The sequence below is a fragment of the Charadrius vociferus genome, unplaced genomic scaffold (assembly GCF_000708025.1).
Source record: "Charadrius vociferus isolate BGI_N301 unplaced genomic scaffold, ASM70802v2 scaffold185, whole genome shotgun sequence".
Taxonomy (NCBI): Eukaryota; Metazoa; Chordata; class Aves; order Charadriiformes; family Charadriidae; genus Charadrius; species Charadrius vociferus.
The window spans coordinates 4,584,365-4,599,303 of NW_009648955.1; the positions used below are offsets into that span (position 1 = coordinate 4,584,365).

The 14,939-nt window shown below is 42.1% G+C and overlaps 2 protein-coding genes across 2 annotated transcripts in view; one reads left to right on the forward strand and one right to left on the reverse strand.

The window, feature by feature from the left end:
- Positions 1–981: 981 nt before the first annotated feature.
- SLC35A1 (solute carrier family 35 (CMP-sialic acid transporter), member A1) lies at positions 982–10,637 on the forward strand. The gene is made up of 7 exons (XM_009887492.1): positions 982–1,155; positions 3,627–3,786; positions 4,169–4,321; positions 5,135–5,201; positions 8,424–8,600; positions 9,008–9,142; positions 10,477–10,637. Exons 1-7 carry the CDS (start codon positions 1,019–1,021, stop codon positions 10,605–10,607), a joined length of 960 nt encoding a protein of 319 aa, XP_009885794.1. The 5' UTR covers positions 982–1,018; the 3' UTR covers positions 10,608–10,637.
- Positions 10,638–12,543: 1,906 nt separating this feature from the next.
- The window catches only part of RARS2 (arginyl-tRNA synthetase 2, mitochondrial), a 40,039-nt gene continuing 37,643 nt past the window's right edge, over positions 12,544–14,939 (reverse strand). Inside the window, exons 19-20 of the mRNA XM_009887528.1 lie at positions 14,107–14,170; positions 12,544–12,750 (exon numbers count right to left, since the gene is read on the reverse strand). Coding sequence (XP_009885830.1) covers positions 12,664–12,750; positions 14,107–14,170 — 151 coding nt within the window. The 3' untranslated portion in view covers positions 12,544–12,663. The remainder of the gene's footprint in view (positions 12,751–14,106; positions 14,171–14,939) is intronic.

Consider the following 14,939-nt stretch of genomic DNA (forward strand, 5'->3'; position numbering starts at 1 on the left):
ACCAGACATTTGCTGATGTCTCACGTTGTAGGTCCTGCCTTCATGCAGAGAAGTCCTGTCTGGAGTCTTGCTCTGTTCTCTGTACTGGGACGGGTGCAGGCTTAGCTATTCTCTGACGTGGGAATGAACTGGCACGGCCACGTCCACCCGATGGAACGCTCAGGCCTTAGAGGAGGATGGCTGTATGAAAAACTGCCTTTTGCCAGTAGACACGGAACAGGCAAACTCCCGAATTGTGCAGGACAATAGTTGGTCCAGGGCAAAACTGTTAGAAGAATTGCTACTGTTGTAGGAGGATAGGAGCCGGCAAGGTAGAGAGGATAACACAGATGACACACAGTCCTTCTGTAGTGTAATTTCCTTGAAGAGCTGTAACCTTTGTGTTTTCTACAGTCAATGATTTTTTAAGCAAGCTCTTTGTGTGATGTCCCATCGCTGTTCTGAGCAAAGCTCTCTTCTCTTACTAACTCAGGTGGAAAATAAGGCTGAAGGAAATGCTGCCTTATTTATTATTATGTACTAGATTCATTACCTTCTTTGCTGATACTGAACTTTTCCTCTCTCTTTGCTTTTACTAGTCTGCCAACGTTCTTTGTGTCAGACTCCAGTATACTACATGGAGAGGATCAGCTGCTGTTTCAGAGTGAGCGCTGTCAGCTAAAGAGCAGAAAAGCACAGAGAGACTTTTGATTGGTATTAGATAAGTATTAGTCTACGATTAGTTTTTCTAGACTGAAGGATGATTATGAGAGCAAGAGGACATCTTATTTTCAAACACCTGGAGCTCTTATGCAAGCTTCTTTGAGAAAATACTTTAAAATTTAACTTAAACTTTTTATAGCAAGTGTTTCACAACATTGTATGCTGCCGTGGTAGTATTTGATACAGTCCCCTGCCTGGAAGACATCCTGTTTCAGTTCGTAAATTAAAATGAAGGGCAGGCTGAGTCAACAGTCATCGTCTTTGTTTTCTTTCAGAAAATGTCAGCTTACTGTTCAAGTTGTACTGCCTCACAGTGATGACCCTGGTCGCTGCAACGTACACGGTCGCATTGCGGTACACAAGGACAGTGGAGACAGAACTCTACTTTTCAACGACAGCTGTGTGCATTACTGAAGTTATCAAGTTGTTCTTGAGCGTGGGCATCTTGGCTAAGTAAGTATGAAATGCTAATTGGTATTGTGAAAACAAATCCCAGCTTCTAACCTCAAATTCTGAGATGCTGAAGTACAGATACATTTGAGGATGTGTGGGCAGCTAGTCATGCTGTGGAAGAGTCGTTTTAGAGTGGGTTAGTGTTTGTGAGTCCTCAACTGAAACTGCTTTGTAAACACCACAATGTTCAGGTGTGTCCTTTCTGCATATTTTCTATTTTTGTATGCTTTGGAATAGGTTCAAAATGTCAGCATGGATTATTTGCGATGGTTTGGGTCTTTAAAATAGTGACATAGATGAAAGCTGGATGTGAGCCATCTTTTGCTGAGTTATATACAATTGTAATGTTCCTACACATAAATTTTCCCAAACGGTGTTAGAGACAGACACTCTACTATCTGTGTTCACCTGGGGGATCAAAGCTGAAAGGATGTGTGATCAGAAAATATTAGTTTCTGTAACTCCAGACTGCTGCTAAGAGCTAGAACTTCAGTCTGCACGTGAGCATCTGAAGTAGGGAGGCTGTCAGTCTGCTGTCTTTCCTCTCAGCTTCCCTGTGCTACATCCGTCCTTGAAAGAATCTTCATATTCTGAACTCTTCCAAAGCCCAGTTCTTGCTGTTGTGGTAGAATTTGTTCTTTTAGGATCTCTGTCTATCTCTTTGTGGCAACTATTGAAAGTTTGCTTTTGGATATCGTATATACTTGAGTATAATCAGCAAAATTTGCCAATTTTCTGATAATCTCCCATTTTCGGTCACTTATGATTTTATGCGGTTCTGCATCTAGTGTAATTAACCATGTCGAGCTGTAGCACGAACTCATTCCCTTTCCTTGTATTGCCAACTTTGCTTTAAGTACTACTTGTCTATTGGTTTTCATGTCAATGGCTGTTCCTTGTGGCCAGACATGCCTTGCAAAAGGCGCTGATGTGACATTCTCGGTGTCACTGGGAATCCAGTTAGGAAAGAGCTTTGCATGTGACCTTACTTGTACAGCAAGAGTATGGGAAACCATACTCGCCTCTGCTTGGTAACGGTACTGCCCCTGACTGTTTTTTTTTTTGCGTGCTCTCTGTTATGGGAAAATGACAAAAAATGCCTTGCTGCTGCCTGTGTAAAGACTGCTCTCATGACAAATGAAAAAAAAAAAAGGGAGAAAAGGAGGTATATGCTTGGTGCCAGGCAGGGAGGAAGGAAAGGGAGGAGAGAAGCTTGGGTGGATAATTCAGAGGATGGAGTCCATAAATCTCTGGGGAGGAGAAGTTTTAAGAACTTGGAGCAGAGAGTCAGGGGTTGATCAGGAACAGAAAATATGCAGGAACAAGGTAGGTAATGAAGGAGCCTGGGGCACAGAGAGATTGCTAATTTTGGTAATTGCTAATTAGAGTTTGAGGCAGGTAGATGATGTACGTTTGTGAGTAAGAAAGAAGTTGGGACGTGGGTGAAATACGGAGAATTGGGCTCCTGGAGTGCTGAGAAGGATGTGAGCCATTTGTCATATGCATGTGTAAGGGAAGCAAAAGGAGTGTTAAATTCAAGAGCGATACAGGTTGCAAGTAGAGAGGCCTGTGGGAGGGAACAAGAGTGATTTTGGATGTTGGTATCTGTCAGTGGCCAAGCGAGAAGAGAATGGAAAGGGGGAGCACGGGACTTGAGGAGAGCTGGGAAGGGAACTGGAGGACTTGAGTAGCAGCGACAAGTAAGCAAGAAATGTCAGATTGATGTACAAATGCTAAGGGAGAACTAGCAATGCAGAGGTCAGCTGTAATAAGCTGAGGAGCAAGCCACAAAAGCAGATAGCAGCAAGAAGCAACACGTTCTTCCCCATTGCCCGCTCTCGCGCATTCTTTAATTACGTGAAGGAGATGTGTGAAGATGCGAGGAGACAGGGAGCTGCCACACGCCCCACCAGACATCCTCACATGTGTGCTGGTGCTGGTCCAGCGTCTCCCGCAGCACAGGCGAGAAGAGGAACCCTGGGCTGGCTGAGGAATGAGAGGTGTTTCCAGCTCAGTAGTGTGCAAGGGTACACTCTTTTTTGGCAGTTCTGTGAGGTCCAGTTTACAGGGGATCTGGAAAATCACAGGCATTCGACATCACACACAAATATTAATAGCAAAAAAAAAAAAAAGGGACACACACACACAACAACAGCCTTCTGTACCACTGCCTGTATAATTAGCAACTTATTCCACTGTTTACAGTGTTCATGTTTAATTGTGTTGTTTAATTTGTTACACATTAATGCATCTAACCTCCTGATTCCAGAATGTCTTCTTCACCTTCAGGGGTTTCGACTTGTTGAAAACCTCACTGTTTTTTCCCAGTGAATTTTTCTTCAGTGAGCAGAAGGTACAACTGATTGTTGAGAACAAATTTTCAGCCTTCCCAAAGGATTCATTGATTTGATTTCTGTTTTCAAATACCAGTTTAAGAGAGCCTTCAGTTATATTAATATTTTATTTTGCAGAGAAACTGGAAGTCTGGCAAGGTTAATAACATCATTAAAAGAAAATGTATTCGGAAGTCCTACAGAATTGCTAAAATTAAGCGTTCCATCTTTGGTGTACGCTCTCCAAAACAATATGGCATTTGTGGCTCTTAGTAACTTGGATGCAGCAGTCTACCAGGTAATACATGGTTTTGTCAGTGACTGATCTGTAAATACATTTCTTCTTACTGTTTCACGAGACAGGCGTGCTAGGTGTCTGTCTGCGGAGCACACAGTACTCTCTTTAGCCTCAGTGTTAAAAGCCAAATGATGCTTTGTTATATTCAGAGCATACACTGTGTTGTAGAGCTCTAGTTTTCTGAGCTAACCCACTCACTGCTAGAGTCACTTCAAATTCACTTTGTTGTAGCTGGCGATTGTACAAACGCAAGGATCTGTAGGAAACCAAGGAATATAAAATTTTATTTGTCATTCTGTAGTTGAAGTCTCTATTTTATTTTCTTCTTTCGGAGGAGTTTATAAAACCTCATCCTCTGTGCTTCTATTCCCATCTTCTTTAGGTGACGTACCAGCTGAAGATCCCTTGTACAGCTTTGTGTACAGTCCTAATGCTAAACCGTACCCTTAGTAAGTTGCAGTGGTTCTCTGTCTTCATGCTGTGTGGTGGTGTTACCCTTGTTCAGTGGAAGCCTGCTCAGGCTACCAAAGTACAGGTAAGAGTTTACATTTTGCCACTTCGTGACGAAGAATAAACTGCCTTATACTTTGTATTTCGCTTCGCAGCAGCCGGGATTAAGGGCAGGTCTCTTACCTTCCATACAGCAGCACCCGTTTGCTATTTCCAGACACTTCACCTACAACATAAACACCAGTTTGATGGTTCGCTTTCACATTTATTGTATACCAGTTCAGGCAGGCTTGCGGTATTGCTCTGGTCTCACTTGTTGGAAAGGCACCTGATTGCTACAATTAGTATAAATTACCACAGTTGTCATAATCAGTCTACTGCACCATCATAGGAGTATCTGAGTCATGTATTGTTTCCAGCGGTTGGCCCTCGTAGCATTGTAGTTGTTGGAGCAGAGAACTTGGAATCGAAGCCCTTGATGGAATTAGGAGTGAAACTCCAATGCCTTGTGGGTGTGGGTATGTCATTTAAACACACCCTTCAGCGGCACTGACCTAAGCCTGTTCTAGGAAGAAACAAGTCTCTTCTGTTTCTTAGGTCTTAGCTGCTGGTCAGCGGCATTAGTGGGAAAGGCAGGTCACGCTGCTGGGAAGACTGGTCACAGCCCAGTAGACGGTGCCTCTGAGCACTGCAGGGGTTGGTAAGAGTACACATGGAAAGTGAAACGCCACACAGCTCCACCAAGCCAATCTGAAGGGTAGCTCTAGCTAAGCAAGTACATTTTATACTGTAATGAAATGCTAATAATTTGGCTGTACTTAACAAAGTAGCTCTGGAATTGATTATTGTAAATTACTGAAGCGTTGCATCCTTTTTACAATAACGGTTGATGTTGCAGGTGGAGCAGAATCCATGGCTAGGGTTTGGAGCCATTGCTGTTGCTGTATTATGTTCAGGATTTGCAGGTATAGTATTATTTCTGTATGCAGGTCACATCAAAAGGACTGGAGAACTCAAGATGTTTAAAATAGAACATTCTACATTAGTTAACTGTCTGTGATTATAAGATAAAAAAGGACTTTATCCCCTCTGCCCATAATTACCTTCTACTTGCAGGGATTATGACAGATGATTAATCCAGTGGTCAAGCAAATGACTGGGACCACATACTATTGGTTTTACATGATGCAACTTAGAAGGCCGGTTTGCCAGTGGAAGTGTCTTTTAAATGCTTAGAGTAATACTGTGGGGAACATTCACAATGACTCACTCAGTACAATTAATTAACGTACAACAGTTTTATAAAGTTGGCTTCACAGTAAACAGCTCCGTTCTGGTGACCACGTGAGATACTTGCATTTTTTTATACGGGGAACTGAGCTCCTCACTCAGTTCTTGTGCTAGCTCAGCCCCAAAATGCACATTACCATAGTCCTGTAAGTGGTAAATCGAACTGAGATGCAGAGGGAGCATAAGTAAGGTAGAGAGGAAGGTGAGTAGCAGGAAGCCTAGATAAACTCCATGAAGAATTTTTGGTTGTGGAGTGGGTTTTTTGGGTTTTGTTGTTGCTGTTGTTTTGTTTGTGTTGGTTTGGGTTTTTTTAGAAACAGCATTTCTCCTCAGAGTAATTTTTCTCTGGCTTCTGCAGAAGGAGGTCAGAACTGGAGGACAAGTGAGCTGGTGCTAAGAAATAAGGAAATGCAAATTACTCCTTAATTTGAAATTTGGCTCACAGGGGCATATTTTCCTGTCTGTAAACCGGAATCTTCCCCCCTCTTCCCCATAAGAAAACAAGGTACTATTACTCACCCGTAGTACTATACAGTCCTGCAATAATCATCTTGTCCTGTGCATACATGCTTGCTACTCTTGGAAAACATTCTGGCTGGCAGGGGAAAAAAAGGAGGAGGATGTCATTCCTGTTCGGTGTCTTCTCAGTGAAATGGGCACTTTGAAGCAGAAATACTAAACAAGACTGTGCAGAGCTCAGTCAAATTTTCCTGGGAGGTTACAAATTTACTCATTCCAATAGATGCTCCCAAGCCACGAGACATAATACAGCGTTCACAGTGAAGCCTTCAGAGTCTCCTAAAGCTCTCCAGCTTTCTCTCATAATGCGGGGAGATAGCCGTGCTTCTAACGGTCTGCAAATTCACACCATTGAAAGGGCTGATGCAGGCAGCTCTAGAGGATTCAGACACATACTGCTTTCTTCTCCCACAAAAGGATTGCAGCTTGGGTGTTTCCTCACTGACAGCTGTAGCTTTGAGGCAGCTGGGAGGACAGAGTACTTAATCTGCAGAGCTCCTTGTGCCCTTGGGGCCTTACATGTTGAAAACATAAATCCTATTCAAACTCTTTTCCTCTTCTTCCTTCCCCCACCCACACAAAGAAGTTATTTTGGCATTAAACCTTCAGTTTCTGGACTGACCGTGTTAAGTGTTTTATATTATTCCAGCAAAGTCAAAAAAATAATGTGTTTTTGTCCCTTGGAGTTGGAAGAAAGTTTTTTCTTCAAGCTGCCGATCCTGTGATAATTTCCAAGTATCTGAGGGCCCAACAATGCTTACAAAAGCATTGGATGAATATATAATGGCAGATCCTTTGTGACTTGAAACAGTACTGAAGAGTAATTTCTCCTAAAGAGCACCCATTCTTTCCTTCATCCTGCCTAGAGGAGTGATTTTTAGGCATTTTCGGGAATCTGAAAGCATCATTTCATTCTCTTACTTGTTTTATGACAAGTTATAGTTTATAAAGTTTACAAGTATGCTTCATACTCAAGCTGAATTTCTGGTACGTTGATTACATCTGGTTGTGCTCTGTGGGTCTTCTCAGTGGGCAGAAAACCCGAGATCGATTACTGTGGGTTCTTTTAAGCCCTGCAGTCATCAACAAGACTGTTTTTTTGTTGATTTTGTTGTTTAGACTTTAAAAATGTATATTCGCATGAGATAACAAACAAGGAAACTCAGCTTATTATTTGAACCCCTGAAATAGAAATCTGTTCTCTAATTTATTCACCATAAATATTCCATATACTGTATTAAATTATAAATTGCATTTTTCATTTATAAAAGAGTAGCGAGACTTTCCTTGAAGCTAACTCTGTGATTTCAGGAGGAGTGTGTGCCTAGGGCTTCTACCCCACAGGTCTTTTCTCTGTGCCATCTTTGTCAGTTCCACGTACTTTTCTCATATTGTATGAAAGATCTTGGGTGATGTTAATCAGCAATAAGCGTTTAATCAGTAGGACTCACACCAGAAAGTCATAGAATTGGCTGAGAAGATCCGAGTCCTGCAAACTGTTGTCTATGTTTTGAAATGTGGAGGAAATTCCAGAGATTAGCAGAGTCCTGGTGTGGGAGTGGCGGTGAAAAAGGCAGCTAGTGATGGCCTTGTCAAATGTCGGCCTTTTTTTAGTCTGGCATACACCTCCGGAGTATGATAATGAAAAAGTATTTGGGGAATTTCAGTAATGCAAAGCATAAAAGTAACGCTCATCAGCGTGGCACTGTGAACAAGAGCTTCAGATTAAAATGAATTCCATTTCCTCAAAACCAATCTGTAGTTTCAATTAGCAGAAGGCATTGGTTTTGATTTGCTCTTGTAATCCCCTGAAGCTGTGGTTTCACAACGTTGCTGCTCTGCCAAGTATTCTGCAAGCGCAAGGCTTCCGAGGAATTTTCAGTCTCAGTACTGAGGTAATACACTGAGGTAATACAGTTCCCACCCCTGTTTTTAGTTTTTTACTGCTAAGTATCCCAGTGGAGGGGAAAAAAAAAATTCTACATCATACTAAAATAAATAAATACTGTCCTGGGGATAAAATACCAGGTGCCAAGGTGAAAGGATAGAAGCCAGGCGTATCAAACAGAAATGAGTAGTTCCAGTTGTCGATAAGGTTCATTGTTAAAAGAACTGTAAAGAAATAGAATCTATTTCTGATGTTATGTACCCATTAAAATGACCCTGTCGGGGAAGACACACATTAGCAGGATGTGTTTTTGGACCTTCTGCATTGGGAACTTCTGTGAAACATAACAGTCCGTAGGACAAGATGATTCCAGTAGTCTCGTCTGGCTTTAAAACACTATGAACCGTGAATCATTAAGGATGATGCTTCATATCACTGAAACTATGTTGGGTTTTTTGTTTTGTCTCTTTTTTTTTTTTTTTTTTTTTAGGAGTTTATTTTGAGAAGGTTTTAAAGAGTTCAGATACTTCCTTGTGGGTGAGGAACATTCAGATGTACTTATCTGGGATTGTGGTGACTTTATTTGGTGTGTACATGTCAGATGGAGCCCAAGTTCTTGAAAAAGGCTTTTTCTATGGCTACACACACTACGTCTGGTTTGTCATCTGTAAGTATCTTGTGGTTTTAGGGTCTTGTTACATTGTTTTGCTTTTTTAAACTATGATATAACTGATTGCATAAAGCTACAAATTCACTCTGACCCATTGTACCTTACTGTGTCTTGAGGTGTGGTTTTTTAAAAGTATCATTCTCTTGGAAATTATTCGCTTGTTCAATTTAAAATTGTGCTGAAACAGCAGTCTAAATGACTGAGTAGTGAGTAGATCATCTCCAAATGCATCCTAGCTAAGCTACTAGATGCCGTGTAGACATCCCATTTTGCTGAATGTTGCATTAAATCACCAACTGGGATGATGTAGCCCAAACAAGGAGTACACAAGTGGAGTAAAATGCATCGTTTCAGAAGTAACCTACTGCACCTTTACTAATAGAAACATGTTATCTGCTTTCCAGTTCTCGCCAGCGTAGGTGGCCTCTACACTTCGGTTGTTGTTAAGTATACAGATAACATTATGAAAGGCTTTTCTGCAGCGGCAGCCATTGTTCTTTCTACTGTGGCATCAGTCATCCTCTTTGGCCTCCAGATAAGTAAGTGCCTTTTTGCCTTTGATTTGACCGTACACACGTGTTTCCCTCCAGGCTCGCAGGCTGTACGCAGTTTGTACCAAAGCAGTCATTTATGTCTCCTTTGAATTTTTCTGGTTTTAACTCCAGGACTCCTATGCAGTAATGTATCATCCCTGTGGTGGTACATAGGGAGCCTGATGATTCTCTGCTTTCAAAGGCGTTCATGGTTTGTTCTTTCAGAGGCATTCTACAACCTCAAACGGAAAGGTTCTTTCCAATTTAAACAGCTTATGAGTTTGTACAGCTTTACTTGTGAATCACTTTCTGATACAGTTTAGTGTGGATATAGCTGTTTGCCTAAGACTGCTGTTGATAAGTTATAATTTCTTGTTGGTTTTAGTCCAGCCAGTGCCAAATAAATTCCTCTGCTGTTTCTGCAAGGGCTTTACGCATCTCTGTTAAGTTATACCCGCTGCTGCATTAACTTTTACCTTCCCTATTTGCTGTGGCAAACATCACATGAGAGTGGTCAAACAGCAGCTGGGGTCATGACTGATGTGGTGAATATTTTTGAGAGGAAACAGCAGATTGCTTTGGGCTGTTCTGCAACTACAAAGGATTCAGTTCTGTGTCTGATACTGGACACGGTAGCTCCTGCTCAGTCCTTCACTGTTTAGTTTTGAGTATTTTTTACTTTCCTACCATAATCCAAAGATGGTATGGTGTGATGGTGGAAAAACTAGCTTTCTGAGGTGGCATTAGTGAAATGAAACTTAAGGAAAGGAGAAGCTTAAGAAGAAAATCATCAGTGTTTGGCTGAAAAAGAGCACCTTAAAGCAAGTGATGAAAAACACAGCTAGTTTGAAAACTCACTTGGGCACGTTTTCTTGATGCTTGACACAAATCAAACCTGGACTGGTGATCTTTCTGTGATAGCCTCATTAATAGTATTTCTTAACCCTGTCTAGAAGTGGGAAGGCAAACAAAGTGTGTTAAGGCTACTTTAGGCTACTTTATCCCATCCACTGTGTCTTTATCATTGAGTTTATTGTAACGGAAGCCTGTCAGATGGCATCTGGAACTATTGCAGACGTTTCAAGCTCGCTTTTCTTACCATCACCACATTCTTGCTGATATGAGACTACTTGAAATGGTATGGGGATTGTAAACATTCAAGAGTTCCCAGTGACAGAGGATGTCTAGATTCTGTGAATTATTAACAGCTTGTTGTCCTTTTTAGTTTTGAGTAATTTTAATACTGTCATTCAGATATCATCATAACTTATATAGCTTAGTCTTCTGGAGGTTTCTTCTTATATGGAGGTGTTTATATAAATTATTTTGTCTCCTTTCAGCTGTTACCTTCTCCCTGGGTGCTATCCTGGTGTGTATTTCTATTTACCTCTATGGATTACCTCGACAAGACACCACAAAAATCCAGCCAGCAGAGACTAAGAGCTCAAAAGAGAGACTTGCTACCGTGTGATGTTGTTAAATGGACTTCAAAGAAAAAAAAGCATTTTTTAAAAATTGGCCTTAAGCTAGTCATGAAATGGTTTAAGTGTGATAGACTAAAAGCAGAAGTTAGTTCTGTTTTACATGTGAAGTTTCCAGTGGCTGATGCTGAGGCTACGCTACAGCTGAGGAGCTGGACGGGCATTTTATTTAAGGTGTTCTTCATTCACATCGGACAACAAAGAGTCCCATTGACAAAGAAAGCAGAATGAAGGAACTGAATACTCAACTGTATATAATGTACATAATGGAAGGGAAATTGGTTCTTTGTGTATTTGATAAACTGTCTTGCCCTTTGAGGGCAGAAATGCCTAAATGCTTCATAAAAAGATATTAAAAAGAGCAATTACTGCCAGCATTTTCTCTTAAACTAGATAGCAACTGCAGTTTGATCAACATCAAGTTTCTCTTCTAGGTGATACATATAAGATGAACAGTGTACTTCTCCGGTGTTTTTATGATGACTTAATAGTATTGTTCTCTCTCCATGCAATCAAGTCCTGTGTGTCCTGACAGAACTCCACCAGGAGTAACGGTGCTTCAGGCATCCCTTACCTAGAAATAATAAGAAGCAGCACTTGTTCTTTGGTTTAAAAAGTCAGAATGAAAGACTGGTGTTTCCCTAAGTTGCAGATTTTCTTTCACTTTTCAAATGTTTTTTTATACCTGCTGTAGCTGGTAGAGGGATCTTCTTCTATATGTTTTGTCAAATCCCAGTTGTATGGGGGAAGGTTTATATGTCTTCTTGTATCACTGGTTTAAGTATGAGTCAACTCAAAGTGTTGAACTAGAAGATTTTTATCTGTACATTTTATCTTTAAAACTTTTTGTGCCTAACAGAGTGGTGCTTGAAAAGAGTTCCCATAATTCACATTAGGCTTTGATTTAATTTGAGTGCTAACTGTATAATTTCAACCTCCTCTCTCATTTTCTAAGGCCTCACTCAATTCAACCCTTCCAGAAGCTGCAGTTCTGCATTAAGGGAAAACTGACTTTGGTGCTTTGGGCAACCCATTTACATTCAAAGCAGAGTCACAACTGTGACCAAGTTTATAACCTGGTTAGCTTCCTACAGCCATGAGTTAACCAGCTGGGTACCAGCTGGGTTTTACTTGAAAGTGGGGCATGTTAAACACAGCGGTAACAAACACGTAAATTCCGTTCCAGTCGGAGAGGATGCTCTGCTCTGCCTTTTGCCAACGGTTTTGTGCATTTGAACAGCATATCACCATAGTGCTGCTCTGGTGGGTCAAGGCTGTGGTGGTGGCAGGTATTGTCAGGCATTTCAGAGGCTGGAGCAGCCACCCTGCACTACCTCACTCACGACACTCTACCTCTTCAGCAGTGTGATGTCCCATGGGTGCCAAGCAGCACCTGCCATGCCTGACCCTGTGTACAGTGCTGAGGGAGCACTGCAGTTCCTGTTCCACCAGCTGGGCAACAAAATCTCTTCCCGGTCATCACACCAGCGTGACAGAGGAATGGGTGAGGAACAGGATGTGACAGAGTTGGCAGTGGGTCTTGGCTAATGTTACTGAAGGGGGAGTGCAGTACAACACGCAGGAAAAAATTCCCTGGCATGGTCTGACTAACTCTGTCACAGTATACAGTGTCCCTGTAGCTGTTGTACCATTAGGCCTAAGTACACAATGGCAACTGCAGAAAGGGAGAAATTTGATTGCTTAGGGCGGCACAGGTAACACCACTTCCTGTACCAAAGGATGTTGTATTTATAAGTGTAAATACAAAGCAGTTTTCTTTTATGGGAAATACCTGGTAGACTAGTGTCTTAAGTACACTACTCCTACCAAGTGCCTGGGAGAAAGCGATTGCGCCAACCCTGGCCTCCCCCAAAGGGCTGTGCCATGCACGCCCTTCTGTGGTCAGTAAGATGGAGTATACAAACCTGCAAGAGCAGACAGCGTCTTTCCAGACTGCATTAGCAATGACATACAGGACAGTATTTATGTTGTCTTAAAAAAAATCCTTTTACTAAGAGATGTGGCTTTACATTGCATACAGCCTCATTACATTTGAGTTACAGGTGTAATGCCAAGAAGTTTCATTCCGTTGGCTAGAACCGAGCGTGCAGCTTGAAAGAGACAGAGCCTTGCCTGGAAAACAAGAATAGCCATCAGTTTACAGTATTGCTACTAGTTCTCAGGACAGCAGTTAGGAGCAGCCTGTCAGCAGCGCATCCGCTGTCCCCATACAGGGCACTGGGATTTGGACACAATCTGAGCACTGACTAACACACCAATGCTGGCAGAATTCACATCAGCTGTTGACAGCCCATTGCAGTGTCAACAGAGGGCCAGTTTTGTCAACAAAGGGCAGATGGAAAGCCCAGTCTAGTACCCTCAGGGCACAGCAACCAGAGGAGATGCCTCCAAAAGAGCTAGCAATGACTACAAAGCGAAAATCTTTCATGTACGACAGGCTGCTTGCTGCAGCCTGAGGATACCGCTGGAATCCTTCCTCTCACTGTGCCTGGGTTTGAGGGTGTCAAGCAACTATGGGCTGCTTTGAAAAGTTCACTTTTCCTTGTCAATGCCTTAGCAATTACACATCTGGCTGTTTGGGAAGGTTTCTATCAACCTTGCTCCAAAAAAAATACTTCCTGAAACCTGTTGCAGTGTAAGATATTAAGAAATATTTTTTTAAAAGATAAGGAAGTGAAATTTTCCTTGTAGCTTGGGCTTAGTTTTTCTTCCCAAGAATGCATGGAACTATCTTCAAAGGCAGGAATACCTATAGCATCTAAGCTCAACTACATAGTGCAGATCCATCAACTCCACTGAAATTTTTTCCCTGCCACACAGCTCAACATTTAAATGTGATTTAAAATGAGATAGGTAACTGCTTTTGAAATAGATGAAAGAGAAAATAAGGAAGGCAGTGTAATTAGCGTATCATTTACTGAGGGGGTCAGACATTGCCTGGGAAATCAGTAGAAAATAATTTGCATCTATTTGGAACTGCACAGTAACAGTTGCCAGCCTGAGTGCTTTAGCTAGAACGGCAGTACAGACAACGTGGGGTATGTAGGTGGCAAGAGGGAGGAGAGTTTCAGTTACCTCCTAATTCTCTGTCTTCCACATAACCACTAAAGGAAACCATCAGAAATTAACCAGCAAGTTAAATGCTCAAATGTTTACTTTTAAAAAATTCAGAAGGAAAGATGACAAGAAGGAAAGAGGTTTGACTGGGTTTGGAGCTGTTGTCCTTATGGAGCATTCCGTGCTCCACAAGATGAGGTAGAGCAGCCCTTTCCCCAAGGCACAGCAGTGAACAGCAACGCCTGCCATCCCGGAGCAGTGCCGCCCACAGGAGAGCCTGTCTGTCTGCTCATTAGCCTGCAGGGGCATATTCACCGAGTGGTTACACAGCTGGGTTGGCAAAGCCCTAATGGATCATTCCTCTGGGATGCCCTACGCAGAATCCAGCCACGTAACCATGCTGTGCCATACCTGGGCTAGTTCAGGGGTGCTGCCTTTCACAGGAAGAGTTTTATGTGCCACAGCTGCGAGATGGCTGAAATGGAAAACAGGGTGAGAATGGTGAGAACTAGCAAGTCTCCTGACAAGAGCAGTGCTATGGGTTACAGAAAGCAGCAGAACTGGAAAAGCCACAATTGCAGCGTGCCAGAGACTTATTTCCAACAGCCTCTTTCACCTGGCTGAGGGATGGCATGGTTTTCTGTAGCCTGCATGTTGTCAGGGCATGACGTCAACAACTTAATGCTTGTAAAAAAAAAAACACAAACAAAACACCAAAACAATCTCTCCACTCTCCCCCAGAAAAACAAACAGAAAAACAAAAACAAACTGGTCTGGAAAGATCCTTGAGAGCCTGCATTGTCATTGCCAAGGTGCATGACTCTATACAATTTTCCTTAACTTGTTAAAGCCTTCCCCACACAGGCTCTACAGCTTCCTCCAGCAAGTCTACTCCAGTGTTTCACTGTACTGTTAAATCAGACAGGGCTCTAGGGGGAACCTCCCTATGGAGATCACACACGCAGTATGACTTAACAGCAATAATACGCTGTGTCCATCTCAACACATAGGCTGAGATTCATGGTTAAAAGGGGTTTGGACAAAGTTTCCTAGCTAAAATTTTGATATTAGAGAGCATATTATCAGCTCAGATCTGCTCTTTAAAATATGATTAGTCCAGCATGGTTTGGGGTTCAGACACTGGGTTACAGCCAAGTGATTCATTTTTCCTGAAAGCAATTCGTTTCTGAGGAGGCTCCTGGCTCCTTTGTTCCTGGTTCCAACCTTGTTCTCTACTATTTATT